This window comes from Silurus aristotelis, assembly GCF_946808225.1.
Source record: "Silurus aristotelis genome assembly, chromosome: 4".
In the NCBI taxonomy this organism is placed as follows: Eukaryota; Metazoa; Chordata; class Actinopteri; order Siluriformes; family Siluridae; genus Silurus; species Silurus aristotelis.
Genome location: NC_139577.1, coordinates 17,422,609 through 17,440,662, shown reverse-complemented (window position 1 = coordinate 17,440,662; position 18,054 = coordinate 17,422,609). Strand labels below are relative to the sequence as shown.

The 18,054-nt window shown below is 39.0% G+C and overlaps 1 protein-coding gene across 2 annotated transcripts in view; it reads left to right on the top strand.

The window, feature by feature from the left end:
• Positions 1-18,054, top strand: part of prkg1a (protein kinase cGMP-dependent 1a) — a 76,998-nt gene that overhangs the window by 9,366 nt on the left and 49,578 nt on the right. Inside the window, exons 1-3 of one of the 2 annotated variants that reach the window (XM_083539672.1) lie at positions 222-910; positions 5,329-5,495; positions 17,502-17,615. In XM_083539672.1, the coding sequence (XP_083395798.1) occupies positions 606-910; positions 5,329-5,495; positions 17,502-17,615 (586 nt within the window). In that variant the 5' untranslated portion in view covers positions 222-605. Of the gene's footprint in view, positions 1-221; positions 911-5,328; positions 5,496-17,501; positions 17,616-18,054 lie in introns of those variants that run through there. The other variant, XM_083539673.1, reaches the window with a different exon arrangement.

The following is an 18,054-nucleotide window of genomic DNA, read 5'->3' as shown; positions in this document are numbered from 1 at the left end:
GAAAGAAAGAAAGAAAGAAAGAAAGAAAGAAAGAAAGAATTTAAGGATATCAGCAGTAAACTAGCAAACGTTGATCAGGGATCTGTTTGCTGGAAGTGTTCATGCAGTCCATGCCTTTATTAGAAACTGTTGGGAGGGACAAGGGAAATCGGCCAGTGATGTATTTAGCATGCCCCAGTTATCAAGAACCTACAAACGTCATAATTGCACTATTGCACTACTATAAAGACACACGAGTGGATTTATGGTCGCTATGGTAACCTGTTGACGTACTATTTTAAACCCTAGTAAGTATGGAGTTAGTTGTAGCTGAGGAATCCTAGGCGTGAGGAGTCCCGCGCTGTGTGACGCACGCGAGGTAGAGGGGAGCTGTCACTCCAGCGCGAGGACACTCCACATTCTCCAGCACGGATGCGCGCGCGCTGTGCGCTTCTTTCATTCATCGCGTCGCTCGCAACGACACCGTTTTTTTTTATCTTTATTATTATTTTTTACATAAAAAAAATGCTGCTGACGTAGGCTTCAGAAAAAAGCGCGTTTGTTTCAGAGCTGTTAAACTGGGAGAAAGTTAGAAAAGTGGGAGAAAGACAGAGCGCGCGTGAAGCATGGGCACTTTGCGGGACCTGCAGTACGCGCTACAGGAGAAGATCGAGGAGCTGAGGCAGAGAGATGCGCTCATTGATGAACTGGAGCTTGAGCTGGACCAGAAAGACGAGCTCATTCAAAAACTGCAGAACGAGTTGGATAAATACCGCTCGGTAATCCGGCCAGCCACTCAGCGCGTGCACAAAGAAAACGAACTGCAGGAGCAGCAGCGCACCAAGAGGCAGGCGATCTCCGCCGAGCCGACCGCTTTCGACATCCACGACCTGAACCATGTAACGCTACCTTTCTACCCCAAGAGTTCACAGTAGGTTCAGGTTCTCCAATTTTTTTTTCATTTGGATTCTGTGTGTTTTGTTGTATTCCATGCCAAGGATGTAAATAAGCAGTATAATGCGCATACTCATATGGGGAATCCCATGTCTTGCACATTTTAGTCTTTCCCTTGCTGTAACACACCCCCTTTAACTCTGAAAAGGCTGATAATTAGCTAATAATTCAACCAGGCTTGATTGGAGAGGTGAAAACATTTGGGGGACAAGGAGATCAGCTTTGGGAAACATGGATGCTGATTAGTCTGTCATTTAAAACTTGTTTATTGTGATTTATGATTGTGGCATGCTAGAGCAAAGCATTTTAGAAATACTGTAAAAAAGGCCAATTTAAAATGCACTCTCAGTTGATCTAAACTCAAATGTAAACCCTGTGCCCTGGATTAAAAAAAAGGTCTGTTTCTTTAAGCTGTTGATTCAGACTGTTGAATATTAACAGAGCATGCTGTATAAGGAAGACATTTCCATGGCAGTTCACTTCGGCTGTCACATAAATACATTTACACAGCTGGTAGATCAGAAATAAGTCCAACAAAAAAAACACAATGTTCCAGTTTACTGGTCAGCTCAGTGGGCTAGCAGTTCCTGATTGCCAAAAGGACTTGAATAATGCCTATTTTGCCTAATGAAGAGATCATTTGGTTATCAAAGTAGTGGTATGAAAATTAATGCTGTACTATGCTTTCTGGTGGCATGCTAGCTTTTCCATCACAACATTTTTAAAAAGTAAATTGTTAAATTAGAAATTAAAGTTAATGTTTAATCATTTATTAAACTATGAACAGTAAAGAAGTGATAAAGAAACGTCTGCTTGTTGTAGGTTGTGAAAGTTGCAAGATTCAGACATCTGTTGATTTGCATACATGATCTTGTGAAATGGATCTCTCTAATGCAATTTGCATCCAGGGAACGGAAAACAGGGGGAGTTTTGTCTTCTAGTGTGGGAAATGCAACACGGCTGCAACACATCACTTCTTACTCATTTATACAGAGGCAGTGAGTTTAGAAGATATGAATTTAAGTCCAAATAACTTGTATAATGGTTGGTTGAAAAAAGGGACAATTTATTTGTTTTGTAAACAGAAATGAATTCTTGCTTTATGTCATTTGTAGCCAAATGAATAACCAATACCTGACAAAATATGTAAATACCTACTATCATCTGCATAGGTATCTAAAATTCTGGTGAATTTTAGTCATTTACACAGTTACACCATGGCAGATGTATTCGTATCATAATCTGCCTTTCTGTAGAGATTGTAATTTGCTGTGATAACTCATTTATCTTACATTTTTGATCTTACATAACTTTAAATAGTATCAGTATTCCTACTGTTATTTTTCCAATTTGAAAAATGAGAATCATCAAATATGAAAAGTTTTTTTTTTGTCCTCTACAGCTGGTTCAACAATGGTGCAAGCACATTTTTAATAAATATTATATATTACTTGCACTGTGTCTTTTCCTGTCATTTCTAACAGCTTTGTACAGTAGACGCTGGTTTTCTTCTTCATGCAGATGACTTTTTTCATGTCTGAAACTTCTGACAGGGGTAAACTAGTTTCTGGCTGAAATAACCTTGCACTTGTTCTTGTATGTAATCTTGTTTTGTCAGCGAAAACCTTGCCAATGTGTGTGACCAAAAAAAAAAAAAAAAAAAAAATTATAAAATGAATCCCAATTTCAGGAGTTCAGGAATTGCATTGCTTCTTCAAGATTATTTCAGGATGGACTGCAATGTTTTTAAACAGCTTGGTGTTATAAAAGTGTTATGTTTAATGATCAATAATAATCATTCTTTGTGTGTTATGAGTCAAATCTATTAATGTGAAAGTGTGTTAATCAGTTTAGTGGTATGAAGCAGTCTCTCTCTTTCTTTCGGCTTCTCCCGTTAGGGGTCGCCACAGCAGATCATCCGCATGTTTGATTTGGCACATGTTTTTACGCTGGATGCCCTTTCTAACACAACCCTCTCCATTTATCCGGGCTTGGGACCGGAACTGAGAGTGGGAGCTGGGGTTGGTTCCCTGACCGGGAACCGGCCGCAGCGGTGAGAGCGCCGCATCCTAACCACTAGACCACCAGTGGTATGAAGCAGTAAAATAATGAAATAAGTTTTTTTTGGAAACTTGATATTCAATAGAATCAGATACCTTTGCACTGACTGTGCTAGAATCTAGTATCTAAAACTGTTTTGGATATTACCCTGATCTATAGAAATTCACTGACTTGATGTTTAAAGCAGATAAAATAGTTTATAGTCACTCAGGCTTTTTTGGCTTTTAACTGACCCTGAATTAATCATTGAAGTAAACTATATCTGTGTGCTCTCTGACACATTTATTCTTTGCTTTCCTTTACCGGTGTCTTTCTTTTGTCTTTCTTGTCACTGTCTGTGTTTCTCCATCACTTCAAAGGTTTTTGCCATTTAAGGGAAGTAGTCTGTGTTTGTTCCTGCAGACCTGTAGGATATGAATCTCTTCATACTAAAGGAAAGAAGTAAAAACCACAAGTCAAACAGAAAAAGAAGTGTAGAGTGTGTTAAGAAGGGCAATCCACTGGAAACTCCAGGGCTCATTTGCTGTAAATGAGGCCAGTACTGTGCTCCTCCTTTGGGTATAAATCTGACAGTTTCTCTGACTATACCTTCTCTAAATATAGCACTTGCCCCTTAAAGGCCCAAGAACCAAGAGCAAAGTAATATATTTTTTTCAGTCAAAGAAATGAAATCTACTTATTCGTGATTTTTCAAACACAAGAAAACTCCATATATGTTAGGTTTTTTCCACTGCTTTGAATGTGAAGTACGTTTGCAATTAGCATTTTATTTTTATTTTGGTTGTTGGTATACACTATTTAATGTTGAGTTAATAGTTCAAATTAGATTGTAATTCAGATTTTTATTTTTTTTTATTGATAATGCAATAAGAAGTGATTGATGGTTGTAATGGTCATAAATGATAATATAAATAACCCAGCAGTTTTAGAATATTTTTGTAAATTATTGTAGATGGTAGGTTTTTCACACCTAGATAAAATAAGAAATAAAAATATATTTAATCATAGCAAGTGTTTTTTCTCCATTACTGACTGGTGTATAACCTAAATATTGCACTCTCTCTGCTCTTTGGAACACAAAAAACAAACAAACAACAAAAAAACCCACCTTTTTTTTTCAAAATTATTTTCAAATTGAATAAATGTAAAACAATATTTGGGGCAGGATTCTTTTTTTGCATTAGCTGGGCAAACTGAATAAAAGATGTCAGAACATGAGGATGTCCAAACATGATGGTAAAAAGGAAAGTACCCACTAGGATGAATCATTCAGAGTTTATAATGGACACTGTTTTTCTTCATCGGTGCGGCAAACCTGTGGAATGTAAACAATATGCGGTGAATGGGAGAGTTTGTGTGTTTTAGCAGCTAAATCTAACATGTGCCACATTTAAATGATCTTGATTAAATAAAGGCCAGCTTCTTTCTCTTTGCTCTTTGATAGTGGAATAAATAGTGAAATATTGATGAATGCTTTGCATGCCCTAGGCTGTGTCTGGTGTTACACAGCTTCTCTTTTTCAGTAATCATGTTAGTATGGCTTATATTCAGGGGCTAGCAGAGCTAAGCTCTCCTGTCTTTCACAGATAATAAGATATCAATATAAAGTTTTGTTTTTGAAATCCATGTGAGATTAGTAGCTGGTAACAAATATTTTAAGGCAGATTTTTTAGTACCTTCTGTGGGACTAACAACAGCATCACCAGCAAGAGTAATACACTGACTCGTATTTTTTAGTCCCCTAGTGATTGATATTTGACATATCATATATAATCTGTATTTTTGAGCTATTTCATTTTTTTTTACTAAATAAAACACTCTGCATTTAAGAGTTTTGAATGAGTTTATACACAATTGCTGTTTAAATAAAATGATGAGTGGTTTTTGTTTATTATAGGCTTTAGAGTGAGGGTGCTTTCTGATGTTATATGCAATTCAAACTAAAATCATATCTCTGATGATGATATTTCATGTCTGCTTTTTTCTTGGAGAGAAAGGTTACATTGCATATTCATTATCTGAGATGATTTCTTTTTAATCATGAGCTGTTGTGGAGATGACTGTACTGTGAAAAAGGCAGTGTGATGATGGAAATCTAATCAATCCTCCTCTATGTTCTGATATGGTACAATTCTGGATAAGGATAAGGCACCTTATCAAATCACATGTCTCCTGTTGGAATTGCATTTGTTTTTTGTTCAAATAAACTCTCCTGATTTGAGCCAAAAAAGTATGACCAGAGATGAGCTGTGACAACTCATTGCTGGTCATAATAACATACTGATTTGTATGCTGTTTCTCTGCTTGACTTCATTTTAATATTGCTTTACACAGGTCTAAGGACTTGATCAAAGAAGCCATCTTAGACAATGACTTCATGAAGAACCTGGAGCTGTCCCAAATCCAGGAGATAGTGGACTGCATGTATCCAGTAGAATATGGGAAAGACAGCTGCATCATTAAAGAAGGCGACGTGGGGTCGCTTGTCTATGTAATGGAAGGTAAGGGACTGTTTTGGTTCTAAAATAGATTTAAACACAAAGCAGTTTGGTATATGATTTATTAATTCTTATATTTGAACCCTATATTTATCAGCCATTCTTAGACTTGCACATTTAGACATGTTACATTTACAGCATTTGATATTAGCCTTATCCAGAGTGACCTACAATTATCTCATTCATACAAATGAGCAGTTGAGGGTTAAGAACCTCGCTCAAGGGCCGAGCAGTGACAGATTAGTAGTGCTATGATTTGAATGAACAAACTTCTGATTAGAAGTCCAACATTATAACCACTACACCTTCTCTACAATGCAGTGCAGGTGCAAGCTTCCAGGATCCTCACATGCAGCACACAATCTATACACATTACATATTAGAATAATCACAATCACTACTTGACTTGTTCCCTATTTAAATTTAAAGGACCTGTTATGGGTTACAGACACACATCCCTGTCTAAAGTCATGGCTTTTATATTACTGAATTAAAGATTTTTTAATGTAAAGCTAGTATGTATCACATTGCTGGTTGAGACAAGTGAGCCTATATGGTCTGTGAAGTAAAAAAAATATGGTATAAGTGAATGTTTCACGTTTTATTATCACAAGCACAAGTGTTGTAACTACATACAGTGAAATTTGTGTGCTAGAGATGCACAGTACTACAGAGATACAGTGCAAAAATGATAATAACCAGTACAAAGCATTTAACAAACTGTAAACATTGAACACAGACATGTGTGGACATGCGGTGATTACATAAGGTGTTTGGGTGTGGACATGCGGTGATTACATAAAGTGTTTGGTTTATCCCTTCATGGACAAAAGGCAGGATTTTGGCAGGGGAATATGCACAAGCTATGTGTTGGCTCGTCCCTTTCGCCTCCCTCACCTTCCGGGTCCAGCGCCTGATTGCAAGGTTTAGAAGAATGCCTTTTGGTGGTTTCCTTCCTTTGCAAGGAGAGCTCCGCCTCTCTTTCTCTGAGGAGGGGAGGTGGAGGTCTGCGAGACCCCTGAGACTACCCCTCAGACAATCTTTTTGGAGGAGCTCCTAGAGGTAGTTACCCGTGCCGTAGCCAAGCTTGAGAAAGATTGGCCGGCCAATCAGCAGAAGGCTTGTCCACCTAGTAAGCATGATAAGCGCTTTCTGCAACCCGCGTGACTGCCTCTGCGCCAGGGCCTGCCTTTCTTCCCAGACCCTTCTTCCCAGACACCGAGGTGTTCAGGTCGTGGGCTAGTCCTTATCCTTTCTCTATATTTAAATATAGATGGACTGAGAGACTCTGGTTATGAAGGGAAGCCCGGGTTGAAGAGACGCTGGCTAGCTATCTCTCACTGGTTGATGATTTGCCTCTCAAAGCCCCAGCAATTCCCACCAAGCCCCTGAGAACCACCTTGGCACTGGTGGGCTAAGCTTATGTCTCAGCGGGTAAAGCTGCAGGCTCTCTGCACACCATGGCTGTGCTGCAGGCCTATCAAGCCGGTCTGCTGCAGGAGCTAGATGTAGGAGATGGCTCGGGTAGTCAGGAAGTCCATGAGCTCTGCTGTGCTATAGACCTAGCCTTAGTGCTACCAAAGAGACCGTTAAGGCCATGGCCACCCTCGTCTTGACTGAGAAACACATTTGTCTCACACTGTCAGCTCTTTCCGACAAGGATAGGGCTGTGCTCCTGGATGCCCTGCTGGTGCCGCATAGCCTTTTTGGTCAAACTGTTAATGCACTCGTGGACAGGTTTCAGAAGGTTAAAAAGCATAAAAAGAAGGAGAAAATCAGAATATGTAGAGGGAGGAAGAGAAGGAAAAAGAAGAAAGAGAGAAAGGAAGAAAAGGAATGGCAAGTTTAAATTCAAATTGAACACAACCTAAATGAGAATTATCAAGAAATTCAAATTCACCTTAATAAAGGGTTTCGAGCTTAATCACGCATTTTAATAGTTGGTAGAATGGTTACTTGCATTGGCTTTGTTGCTAAACAAACGTCCGGATGTGGTTGACATAAGGAGATTCTTGAAGAGTCCGTTAGGAGGGAGTTAGATGTTCTGCCAGGTTCTCGTGAAGTTCAGAGTAGGAGAAGTTCTTGGAGGTAAAGCTTGCCGGAAGATCTGTCTCAAAGGGTTTGAGTCCCGTCTTGAATTAAGGTTCTTGAGTGACAATTGGTGGGGGTTCAGGACATTTAAAGGTCCCTAGCCACACCCATCTTTGGTGGAATGGCCAATGCCAGGCATGAACTTTTAAATAAAAGTTTTTTTCATTTTGTGGCCTGCTTACATGTTTATGGTTGGTTTGGAGAACTTATGAAGAACTTAAGAAGAAAAGAGCAGATCATTTTGATGATAAGCATGAAATAAAGAGTCAGCATTAAGGCAGAGATACATTAATATACCGGGACATAAGCCTTTAAAGTGTAACTTGTGTTAATACAGAATTTTATTCTGCCATATTATATGCACCCTTGTTTGGAAAATAAAGAACAGATCATTTTGATATCAATTTTGATATCAAGCATAAAAAAAAAGACAGCATCATGGCAGAGATACATTAATAAACCTTTAAAGTGTAATTATTGTTTAGACAGAGTTAAACACTGGGTGTATAGGACAAGGGGGAAATACATACAACATATGCATACGTCATATAGAATTTGGAACACTTCATTATTTATTAAATGACAGAAATGTCTTTTTGTGTGTGTGCTTGTGCCTACTGGAGCCGTGTTATCACTTGAATGCTGAATGCTGACAATGACTTTTGAGACTCAGGTTCAAGATGCTGACCTTGAAGCAGGTCTTGTCCCAAATCAGGTTCAAGGACAGGTTTGTGACCATAGATCTGAAGGATGCATACTTTAATGTATCCATCCTTCCAGCTCACAGGAAGTTCCTGATGTTTGCTTTCGGGGCCGAAGCGTACCAATATCGGTACTGGCCCTGTCAAGGCTTTGGGGCGTCCACATTCTAAATTATATAGACGATTTGTTGATATTGACTCAATTAGAGCAGCTGGCCATCTGGCATAAAGGTGTCACATTACCCACATCAAGGAACTGGGGTTAAGGCTGAATGGCAAAAAGAGTGTGTTTTCTCCATTACAGAGAACCACTAACTTAGGCATAGTATGGGATCCGACTCTTATGCGGGCACATTTGTCCCCTCCTTGTGTCGAGTCCATCCTAACGGCTGTCAAGAGAGTGAGGGAAGGCCAGTCACTTACTGTGAAGCAGTATAAAAAACTGCAGGGTCTGATGGCACCAGCGTCCAATGTGGTTCCACTTGGCTTTCTGCACATGGGACCCTTTCAGTGTTAGCTCGAAACCCGAGGATTCTCTCGGAGGGGCAATCCACTCTGTATGATCAGGGTCATACGGCGAGCCTTACGTGACTTAGATGTGTGGAGAGATCCCGGGTTCTTGACTTAGGGCCCGGTGCTGGGGGTTCCTGGGCATTGCATAACCCTTACAACAGACACGTCCCTCACAGCCCTTAAATGAGGGAGATGCTCTCTCGAGGCAAGGGCCGAGGGGGAATAGTGACTCCACCCAGATGTGGTGAAGCAAATCTGGAAAGAATTTAACAGAGCTAAGGTGGACCTGTTTGCAACTGAAGAGACAATGCACTGCCCCCCCCCCCTTTTTTTTTCCTCTAACACCTCTCTAATCCTGGATGCCATGTACACCTTTCCCCCTGTCTCGCTGCTCCCGGGAGTTCTGGAGAGCATTCGCTGGGATAGAGTCCGTTTCCTGCTGGTGGCCGAGGCCTCGAATACGACCTAGAGTGCCTGCATGGGACTTGGCTATTGTCTTGGAGGCCCTGTCAGAGCCTACCTTTGAGCCTTTGAACAAGGTGCCTTTGAGGTTCCTTACAATTAAGACAGTGTTACTCTTGGCCATCTCCTGTTTCAAGAGAGTAGGCGATTTTCAGGCCTTCTCTGTGGCCCCTTCTATTCTGGAATTTACTCCAGGCTTGGCCAGTGCCTTCATCTTCCCTAAATCAGGGTATGTTCCTAATACCCTAAGTAAATAATAAGTGTGGCTGCCTCTAAGGCTTTGTCCTCTGGAGTTTTCCCCCAAGACATTTGCAACGCTGCAGGCTGGTCCACCTCACTGACCTTTGTCAGGTTTTTTTTAGCCACGATCTCAATGCCACTTCTGGCCCCTCTGTCCTTCGCCCTAGCTGTGCCTATTCACACTAGGCAGGGATTGGTCAGACGCAGCTGGAGTTCCTGAAGGGGAACATCTCTAGGTTATGTATGTAACCATTGTCCCCCCAAAGGAAACTAGACGTTGTGTCTCTGTGTCACTGGTTTCACTCCATGTGCTTTATGATTCCTGGTCGTGACGTCATCCCGTTGGTGATGCCGCATTTTCCATTGGACTGATTACACACGTGATTCAGAATGTGGACAACACAGAAGCATTCCCAAAGCGTTTTTGATGCAGTGTCTTATTACCTCAGGGAAGCATGGTTACATCTGTAACCTGGAGACGTTTCTCCCCCTCCCCCCCCCCCATTTTGAATAGAAAGTCTGCATAAGTTCTTCCCTGTTTAGCTTTGTACTTTCATAAGAAAAGATGGATCAAATGTATTATCAGCGCAGGTTGTTTAATCACAGGGTGAGAGGATTCTTTGTTCCCTCTCTAGTGGGAAATGAAGTATACTTGGCTACATTTAAGGGACTTCATTGGCCATTTTTGGAGTTGTGTGCTGTCTTTTTTGATGTGAATTGAACTTTGCTATTTAGTTATACATTTACTGGAACACCAGGGTTCCCTGGTTTGATTTTGATCTTAGGATTCTGTGCATATTCAATACGTTCAATTGCGTTTTTACCACATTCTTCCTGGTTTTCTTCCACCTAACAAAAACGTGCAATTGAGGGGTGTGTGTACTTAGTGACCAGTAATGGACAGGTGCTTTTCCCTGGGCGTATTTCAGCTTTATGTCTAACATTTCCATGATAGGCTCCAGATTCTTCACACTCCTGACCAGCCAGCCAAGCCTCACGGCATTTCATGACAGTTATTTATTAATACGTGTTCATACGAATCGACACGAATAGACTTTCTATGTAATGTATTTCAATAGGAAGTATTTTTGGTGCCTCCACCAAAGTTTTCTTTCTGCCACTGGATACCAAAAGTTTGTTATTGATTTTTTTTTTTTTAATCTTTAAGCACTATTACTCAACATTTAAGCAGGAGATTTTATTATGTTTTTATTGCTTTATATTCGGTAAGCTATTTACTATTATAAACCATTGTCAGTGGTTCCTTCCAGTCAAAATACAGTAAATATATTTTCCTGGTTAATTAAGAGACACACACATTTATTACAGTATAACCCTAACCCTTAGCCTAACCCTAACAGTATATTTTCTGGCTTATTCTCTGATAAAAATAGAAAAAAAAAAAAACAATTACCTTTGGCATTTCTGTCAGCATTACCCATGAACTCTGCCTCCGTTGCTATGGAGAAGGAGCCAGACGGAGGCAGTCGTGCTGAGTGACACGAAAAAAAGAGGTTGTTTTGCAAACTACATATAGTAGGCTATGATATTATTCATATGAGAGGAGATATAATAATTATAATGGCTTTACCAAAGTGAAGCCCAAGGACAAATTTCTTCCCTATTAATGAGCTTCAAATGTCATATTAATCTGTACTAATGCTGCCATTTCAATGAGATCCAGTTTAAATAAATGCCAGCTGAGAGCCTGCAAATCTAATGCTGTAGGCACCTGTTAGTTTCTTGGGTGGATGTTTATGTCAGATAGACAGTGTTCCAGTCTTTATAGCTTCTTTAGTAATAGAAAATGTGGTTGGTGTCCCTATTCCTTCCTATGTAGATAAGCAGAGATAAACATATACTATATCATTATATTACACAAAAACTGCACTACACAAATAATTGTGTAATCTTGGCCATCACACACATGATTTTTTAACATCCCACTTTAGATTTGTGAAATCGTACATGGTTCACTGAGACTGTGTCCTTGTCCATTAGGTCATTATATTTATGGTGGTCATTAAAACTTATCAATCAGATCTGAATCATTTGCCAGAATTAGGGCTAGACGAAAAGAGTGAATTGCATTTTAGCATTTCTACTTAATGTCTGAGTTAGGACAAACAAAGCCAATTAAGGACAATATAATTGGAACTGTATACCCTTCTTTGCAGTTTGGCTGAATAAGAAGCAATGTGTTGATATAAAAGGAATACAAGCTGAAAATTGTAAACATTAATCTATGATTTCTTTGTACAATTTATACTTATTTTTAATGTTTATTAGCAAAATTTTCTGATTAGGAATATATTGCTAGGATGAGAAATCTCTCCATTTTTTATAAAGTATTATTTATGTGTACAAAGAATAATGTACATGTATGTGGTGTACACAAGTTAAGTCTAAGTACAAATGTGGCTACTATAAATGCCACATAATTTATTAAATACATATTATGTATAATGTATAATTTTAAATATATGTATAATTTTGTGGTTACACTTATTTTATTATTGGAAATAAATAACTGCAATAACTGCAAAAGAGTTATCATGATTTTATGGTTGATCATTTAACCCTATTGTGTTTTTTTATTATTATTACAAGAAGTGGGTCAGTGTGTGAAAGAAAACATGAAAAGTTGTGTAAAGTAGAATGTTTCCTTTCTTGACTTGAAGAGTCATAACTTCCTGTGCATGGCTCAAAGGTTGATCATGTTACTTATACATGACTTCCTGCTCCTTTGGATCATTAGTGCTGTGGGACACATTGTAAAAGAACACATTTTGACCTAAATTCTGACCCTGAACTTCCTATCGCCATTTCTGCAGGCCTTATTGGGGTGAAAGTGTGTGAGTATGAACACATCCTGTTAGCAACAGCTGGCCCACATCCTGTTAGCAACAATGTGTATATATGAGTTCATGAATAAGGCTTATGAGCAGCCAAGCTTAATCCAGCTGATATATACAGTGGATATACAATGTTTTCAGACTCAGTTGTATTTTTTTTGTGATGTGAAAATATAAATGAATCCAAGATAAATCATTTGAGAACTTTTTCCATCCTTAATGTAAAATTGCAACATGTAAAAATTAAGTGGAAAAAGAACAAAAATATTTGAAAGAAAAATCAGAAAAATTAAGTTTGGAAACACCTGGTCTTTTATAATTTTTAGTTTATATGCAACAAACTAGGTACTTTAACAGTATGAAGATTTACTTTCCAAACAAATATATAAATTAACAGAAACTTTATTTTATTGAAAAATCGTCCCTTAGCATGAATAACAGCTTTATACACTTGGCATCCAGACAGTGATTTTCTCCAAATTCAGCTGAAATACTTTGCCATGCATCTTATACATTTTGCCAAAGGTGTTCTCCTCTAGTTGGATTATGTCTTTCTGACTTAATCCAGTTTATCAGTTCAATAGGATTTAGGTTTACTGTTTAGGGCAGGCAAGTCCCTGGAAGATAACACTCCAACCAACTGTTTGCTCTCTGAATAACACTAACAGAGCTTGGACGTATGCATTAGTCTACGGGGTATGCATTAGTCTACGGGGATTTAGTCTTGTATGGTGAAGTTCCAGCTGACTGCAGTCCAGTTAATGTCCAGTAAAATTGAAGTATGGAATGGTAGCCATGCTGGTTGAGTTTTCCTTTAAGCTGGAATGTCTCGAACCTTCTCTGCTTTAAAACAATTTCAAACCATTAAGCTTCCATTTTCATGTTTGACTGTTGGTGTGATGCAGTCTGGCAAAACTCTTCTTTCCTGTCTTCTGTCTTACATAAGCTAAATGTCAAACTTTCTTTTAGTCAGTCACTGTTCAATTCTTGTGTGTATTTGCCTTTTACCTAGTTTGTTGAATATAAAAAAAGGAACATGTCTCAAAAACAATAAAAGGTGTTTCCAATTTTTTTACAGCTACTGTACTAAAAGTTACGACAACCTGTTTGCATATATTGTTCAAATTTTACAATTGATTAAATGATGCTCATCTTCGTTTTTCAACAATGTCAGAAGGTTTGTTTGGTTTTAGAAAAATCATCACCAAAAAAACAACAACAAAAAAAACAGTATACCCATTGTGCAGCATGGTGGTGGCTTTAGAGGTGCTTTTCTTCAGCCAAAACTGTGTTTTTTATCAGGACAAGGGGAATAATAAATAGGTATAAAATTCCAGACAATTTTTGTGCATAGCCTGTTAGTGAGCTCACATGAAAAGGAATTTCACCTTTCAGCACAACAATGACCAAAAGCATACATTCTAATCAACAAAGGAATGGCTTAACCAAAAGAAAAAAATCTATATTTTGCTGGAAGCGGGCTCTGCACAGGAGATGCCCGTACAATTTAAAGGAACTAGTTTTTGCAAGAAAAGTGAAACAATATTGGCAAGTAAAGATATGCTGTACTGAGAAATTCTCCAACATGATAAAACCTTTGGCACTAAGATGATAGAGAGGTTTAATTAAATCAAAAGGTGCTTAAACGAAGTATCTGTTCAGGTGTGTGCACACTTATGCAACTAGATTATTGTAAGTTGTATTATTATTTTTTCCTTTAAAAAAGTTATACTTTTTCATTTGAGGGTAAAAACAAGTCCTACCAGGATTTATCTTGCTTATAGCTATTTCTAGATTTGAATTATAACATTGATTGATGGTTGATGGGATGGAATTGGAAAACATGCACTGAATATTGGGAGTGAAATTTACCACACATAAAACGTCTCTAGGTAACGTACGTAACCCTGGTATGTAACCGGAAAAGCATGATGTCACCGGTGTCCTGGAAAGACACAAATGTCCTGGAGAGACACTACAGAGGAAAAGGCCTTAGAGGTCACCACACTCAGGGTTGAGTGAGCTCTGACCTTGAAAGGAGCGGAGAGACCAGAGGACTCATAAGAAGAGGAGATTGCATCCACAATGCACCTGCTGAGGGTCTGCTAATCCGCTGGAAGACCCTTCTTATTTGGACTGTAGCAGACGAACAGCTGGTCCGACTTTCTCCACAGGGCAGTTCTGTGGACATATATGACCAGTGCTCACAACCGGACACACCTGTTTAAGCTTCTCCTTGACAGGGGTCTGAAAAGGAGGAGGATGGAATGCCTGGAGCACGACTGGTCGTGGGGCAGCCGAGGCCACCTTGGGGACATACTCTGGCCTGGGTTAGAGAAAGTCACTGGCCATTCCTGAGGGTGAAATCCAGACAGGAGGAGGTCACTTTTTAGAGACAAGATGGCAATTCGAAAGACTTTCAGAAGGGCACCTTGGGCAAGGGCTTGAAAAGAGGCTTAGACAGGGCCTCCAGAACTATGGCCAGGTCCCACCAATGCACTCTAGGTCACACCTAATACCTCAGCAGGTTCTTCCCTCGCGACTGCTTAGCAAGCGGAGCATGATATTAGCTCCGCCATAGCGGAAACGTAAACCTGAAGGGTGGAAGGAGACAACTCTTTGGCGAACTGTTCCTGAAGGAATTTCAGTACTGGGACAACTGGACAACTCCGGGTGGGGATTTCGCCTGAGAGGAATCTTCCAGGGAGGGTGTTCGAGAAGGTTTTACCAGGCCGGCGAACCATGGGCGTGAGGATAGGCTCGACTCGAGCAGGAAGCAACTGTGCCCGCATAGTTGCCGAATCCCACACTAAGCCTAGATAGGGGGTCCTCTGTAAAAGAGAAAGTTTTTTTGGTATTCAGTCTTAACCCCAATTCTTTCATGTGGGCAAGACCGACATCCCAAAGTGTTGTTGTTCAAGTTCCTTAAGAGGTAATTTTTTTGGTATTCACTCTTAACCCCAATTCCTTTATGTGGGCGAGAATGTCATCCCAAAGTGTTGTTGACGCAGCTTGAGTTCCTGAAGAGGGAACAAAAGATTTCTCTTGTGATTCTTATATGAAAGCAACACATCTCTAAATATGGAAGATGTGTAGTCTGTTCTGTCTTTTACAATTTGTAGTAGACATATGAAAGCCAGTCTTGAATAACAGTAGGTCAACCTTTTTGAAAAAAAAAAAAAAAAAATGACAAGGAGTTTCTTGGTTAGGCAAGTTAGGCTGTAGTCTACACTTCAGCCGAAATTAATTAATTAAAAAAAGTAACGGGTAACGCACCATACGGTAACAGTAACGAAGTTACTTTATTTTTAAAAGTACCGCGTTACAGTATTAGTTACTAGTTACTAGTAAAGCGTTACTGCCCAACACTGCCAGACACTAAGTGGCATCTTTTGTTATGACACTGCTCTCTGGTGAGAACATGTGGAGTTTTGTGTGAAAAACTTGTGTGTGTGGGTGGAGCCAATCAAATAATCGTGTGTGTTCAGTAGCAGCTCATAACAGCGTTTTGGCTAAACAGGTCTACATTGTAGCCTCGAACAAAATAAATTTTAAGAGGTTATCCAACTTGACCTATGTTATATCCTACTACCAAGTGATTTTACTTAGACTGTTATTGGTTACCATCTAATATGCAGTTGATACTTCACAACAGTCATACAGTGTACAGTAAAGCAGTTAAATTTTATATAGACACATTCAATGTTTTATTAATGAACTAATTGGTTGTATTTTTAGTCAAATTAAGATACCTGTAAACAGCTAAGTGGTACAGTAAACAGGCTGAGCCCATGATCCATGATATAAATCTATTTAATATTGCCTAATATCTGTCAAATAGCAACAATAAAAAAGGTAATTCCAAAGAGGTCATTATTATTGAAAAATAATGAAAAAGTATTCAAATTTTGAAGTCACTGCTTATTAAAAAATATTTTATATTGCGCTTTTGTAACTTGATAAACTGGGTAGTTTAATGTGTTATTTAGTGATACACTGGTGTAACCGTCTGGTGTAAAACTATTTTGCTTGATTCTGCACTAAAATGTTAATCTGGTGTCAATATAAATTAGATTTATTTTACCCAAAGTGCCCTACTGACATATTTTATTATATAGATGCTTGGAATTTCTAATGACAACTGCCTCCATTAACTGCTTTAGTTTGTACTGTAAAGGCTGAGCTACTGTAAGCACATCAGAAATTGGTATTGAGAATTTCTCAGGTTCCAGTATCATATTGAAAATAATAAAATTAGACTGGTGCAACCCTGGATTTAACGAAAAGGAGATTTAGGTTTTAGGAGTGAAGTCAGTGTCCAGTCACCCATGACAGATGAAAGCTATTTCAGGTCAAAGATAGATGGATTTTTTCCTATCTGCTCAGTTAACCTAGGATTATGTCCTTATTCTCCCTAGATTTTATGAGTCTTTTAATGGTGCTTTTTAAATAGGCAATTTCGACTCATTTTCTTTGACTATATAGATCATGGAACTGCTGTCCTTTAGCAGTCAAAGATGTCTATTATACTGTGTTTACAAAATGTTCACGAATAGTAGTTTATGATTTACTTGTGCTCACTGACGGATCATAATTTCAAAATGAAAAAGAAATTACACATTTATTTACCTTATAATATTGTAAGAGAGAGAGAGAGAGAGAGAGAGAGAGGTGAATTTGAAGTGAAAGTTGTTTAACAGAAAGTGTGTTTGGCTCTGAAATGGAGCATGGTGCAAACACATCTGCCACTGCTCACGTGCATGTGCGGAGTCTTAGCCATGAAAGTGTGATCACACATCACAAACATGCAATCATTCTCCCATTGTGAGCTTCCTCAGCAGGCTAACCATTCATATTCCTTTTCACAATGTTAAGTCCTGTTATTCTTTTGTTTTGGCACAATGTTTTTTTTTTTTGTTTTGTTTTTTTGTCGAGGCTTGTAGCAAATCCTATAACCTATGCCACCATAAAAAACATAAGAGGGAGAACTTTTATAAGAATCATGAGCCAATGCATTTATTCAGTTCATGATTGATAAGAAATTGTCAGGGATTCATTGAAATACATTTTCTGATAAATAGCACAGTGTGATACATGTGGCTTTATGTGTGCATAATCCTCTTTAACCTGAACTTGATTTCTTACAGATGGCAAAGTGGAGGTAACAAAAGAAGACTTGAAGCTGTGCACTATGGGGCCTGGAAAAGTGTTTGGAGAGCTTGCTATCCTTTATAATTGCACGCGAACAGCCACAGTGAAGAGTGAGTACACAAACACACACGTATGCATGCACGCATGCACGCACGCGCACACGCGCACACACACTAACACACACACACACACTCACACACACACACACACACACACACACACACACACACACACACACACACACACACACACACACACACACACAGTAACAGTTCTGTGCCGAGACTTGTGGCCATTTGCCTGTTATCATGTAGTGAGGTGCATGTAAATGAGTTCTTTGACAGTATTGTTCTTTTTGCTAGATTAAAATGACCCCAGCCACACTGACGTACGGGATACTTATTATTACTTTAACCAAAGGAAGCTCTATGCTCAATCCGGTCTTTGAAGTAGCACAAGCTTTATTTCATGCCTGTCTGCTTTCTAATATGTGCACCAACTTCAAGTAAAACTGACTTTTACAAATGTCAATAAACCCTATTTATTTTC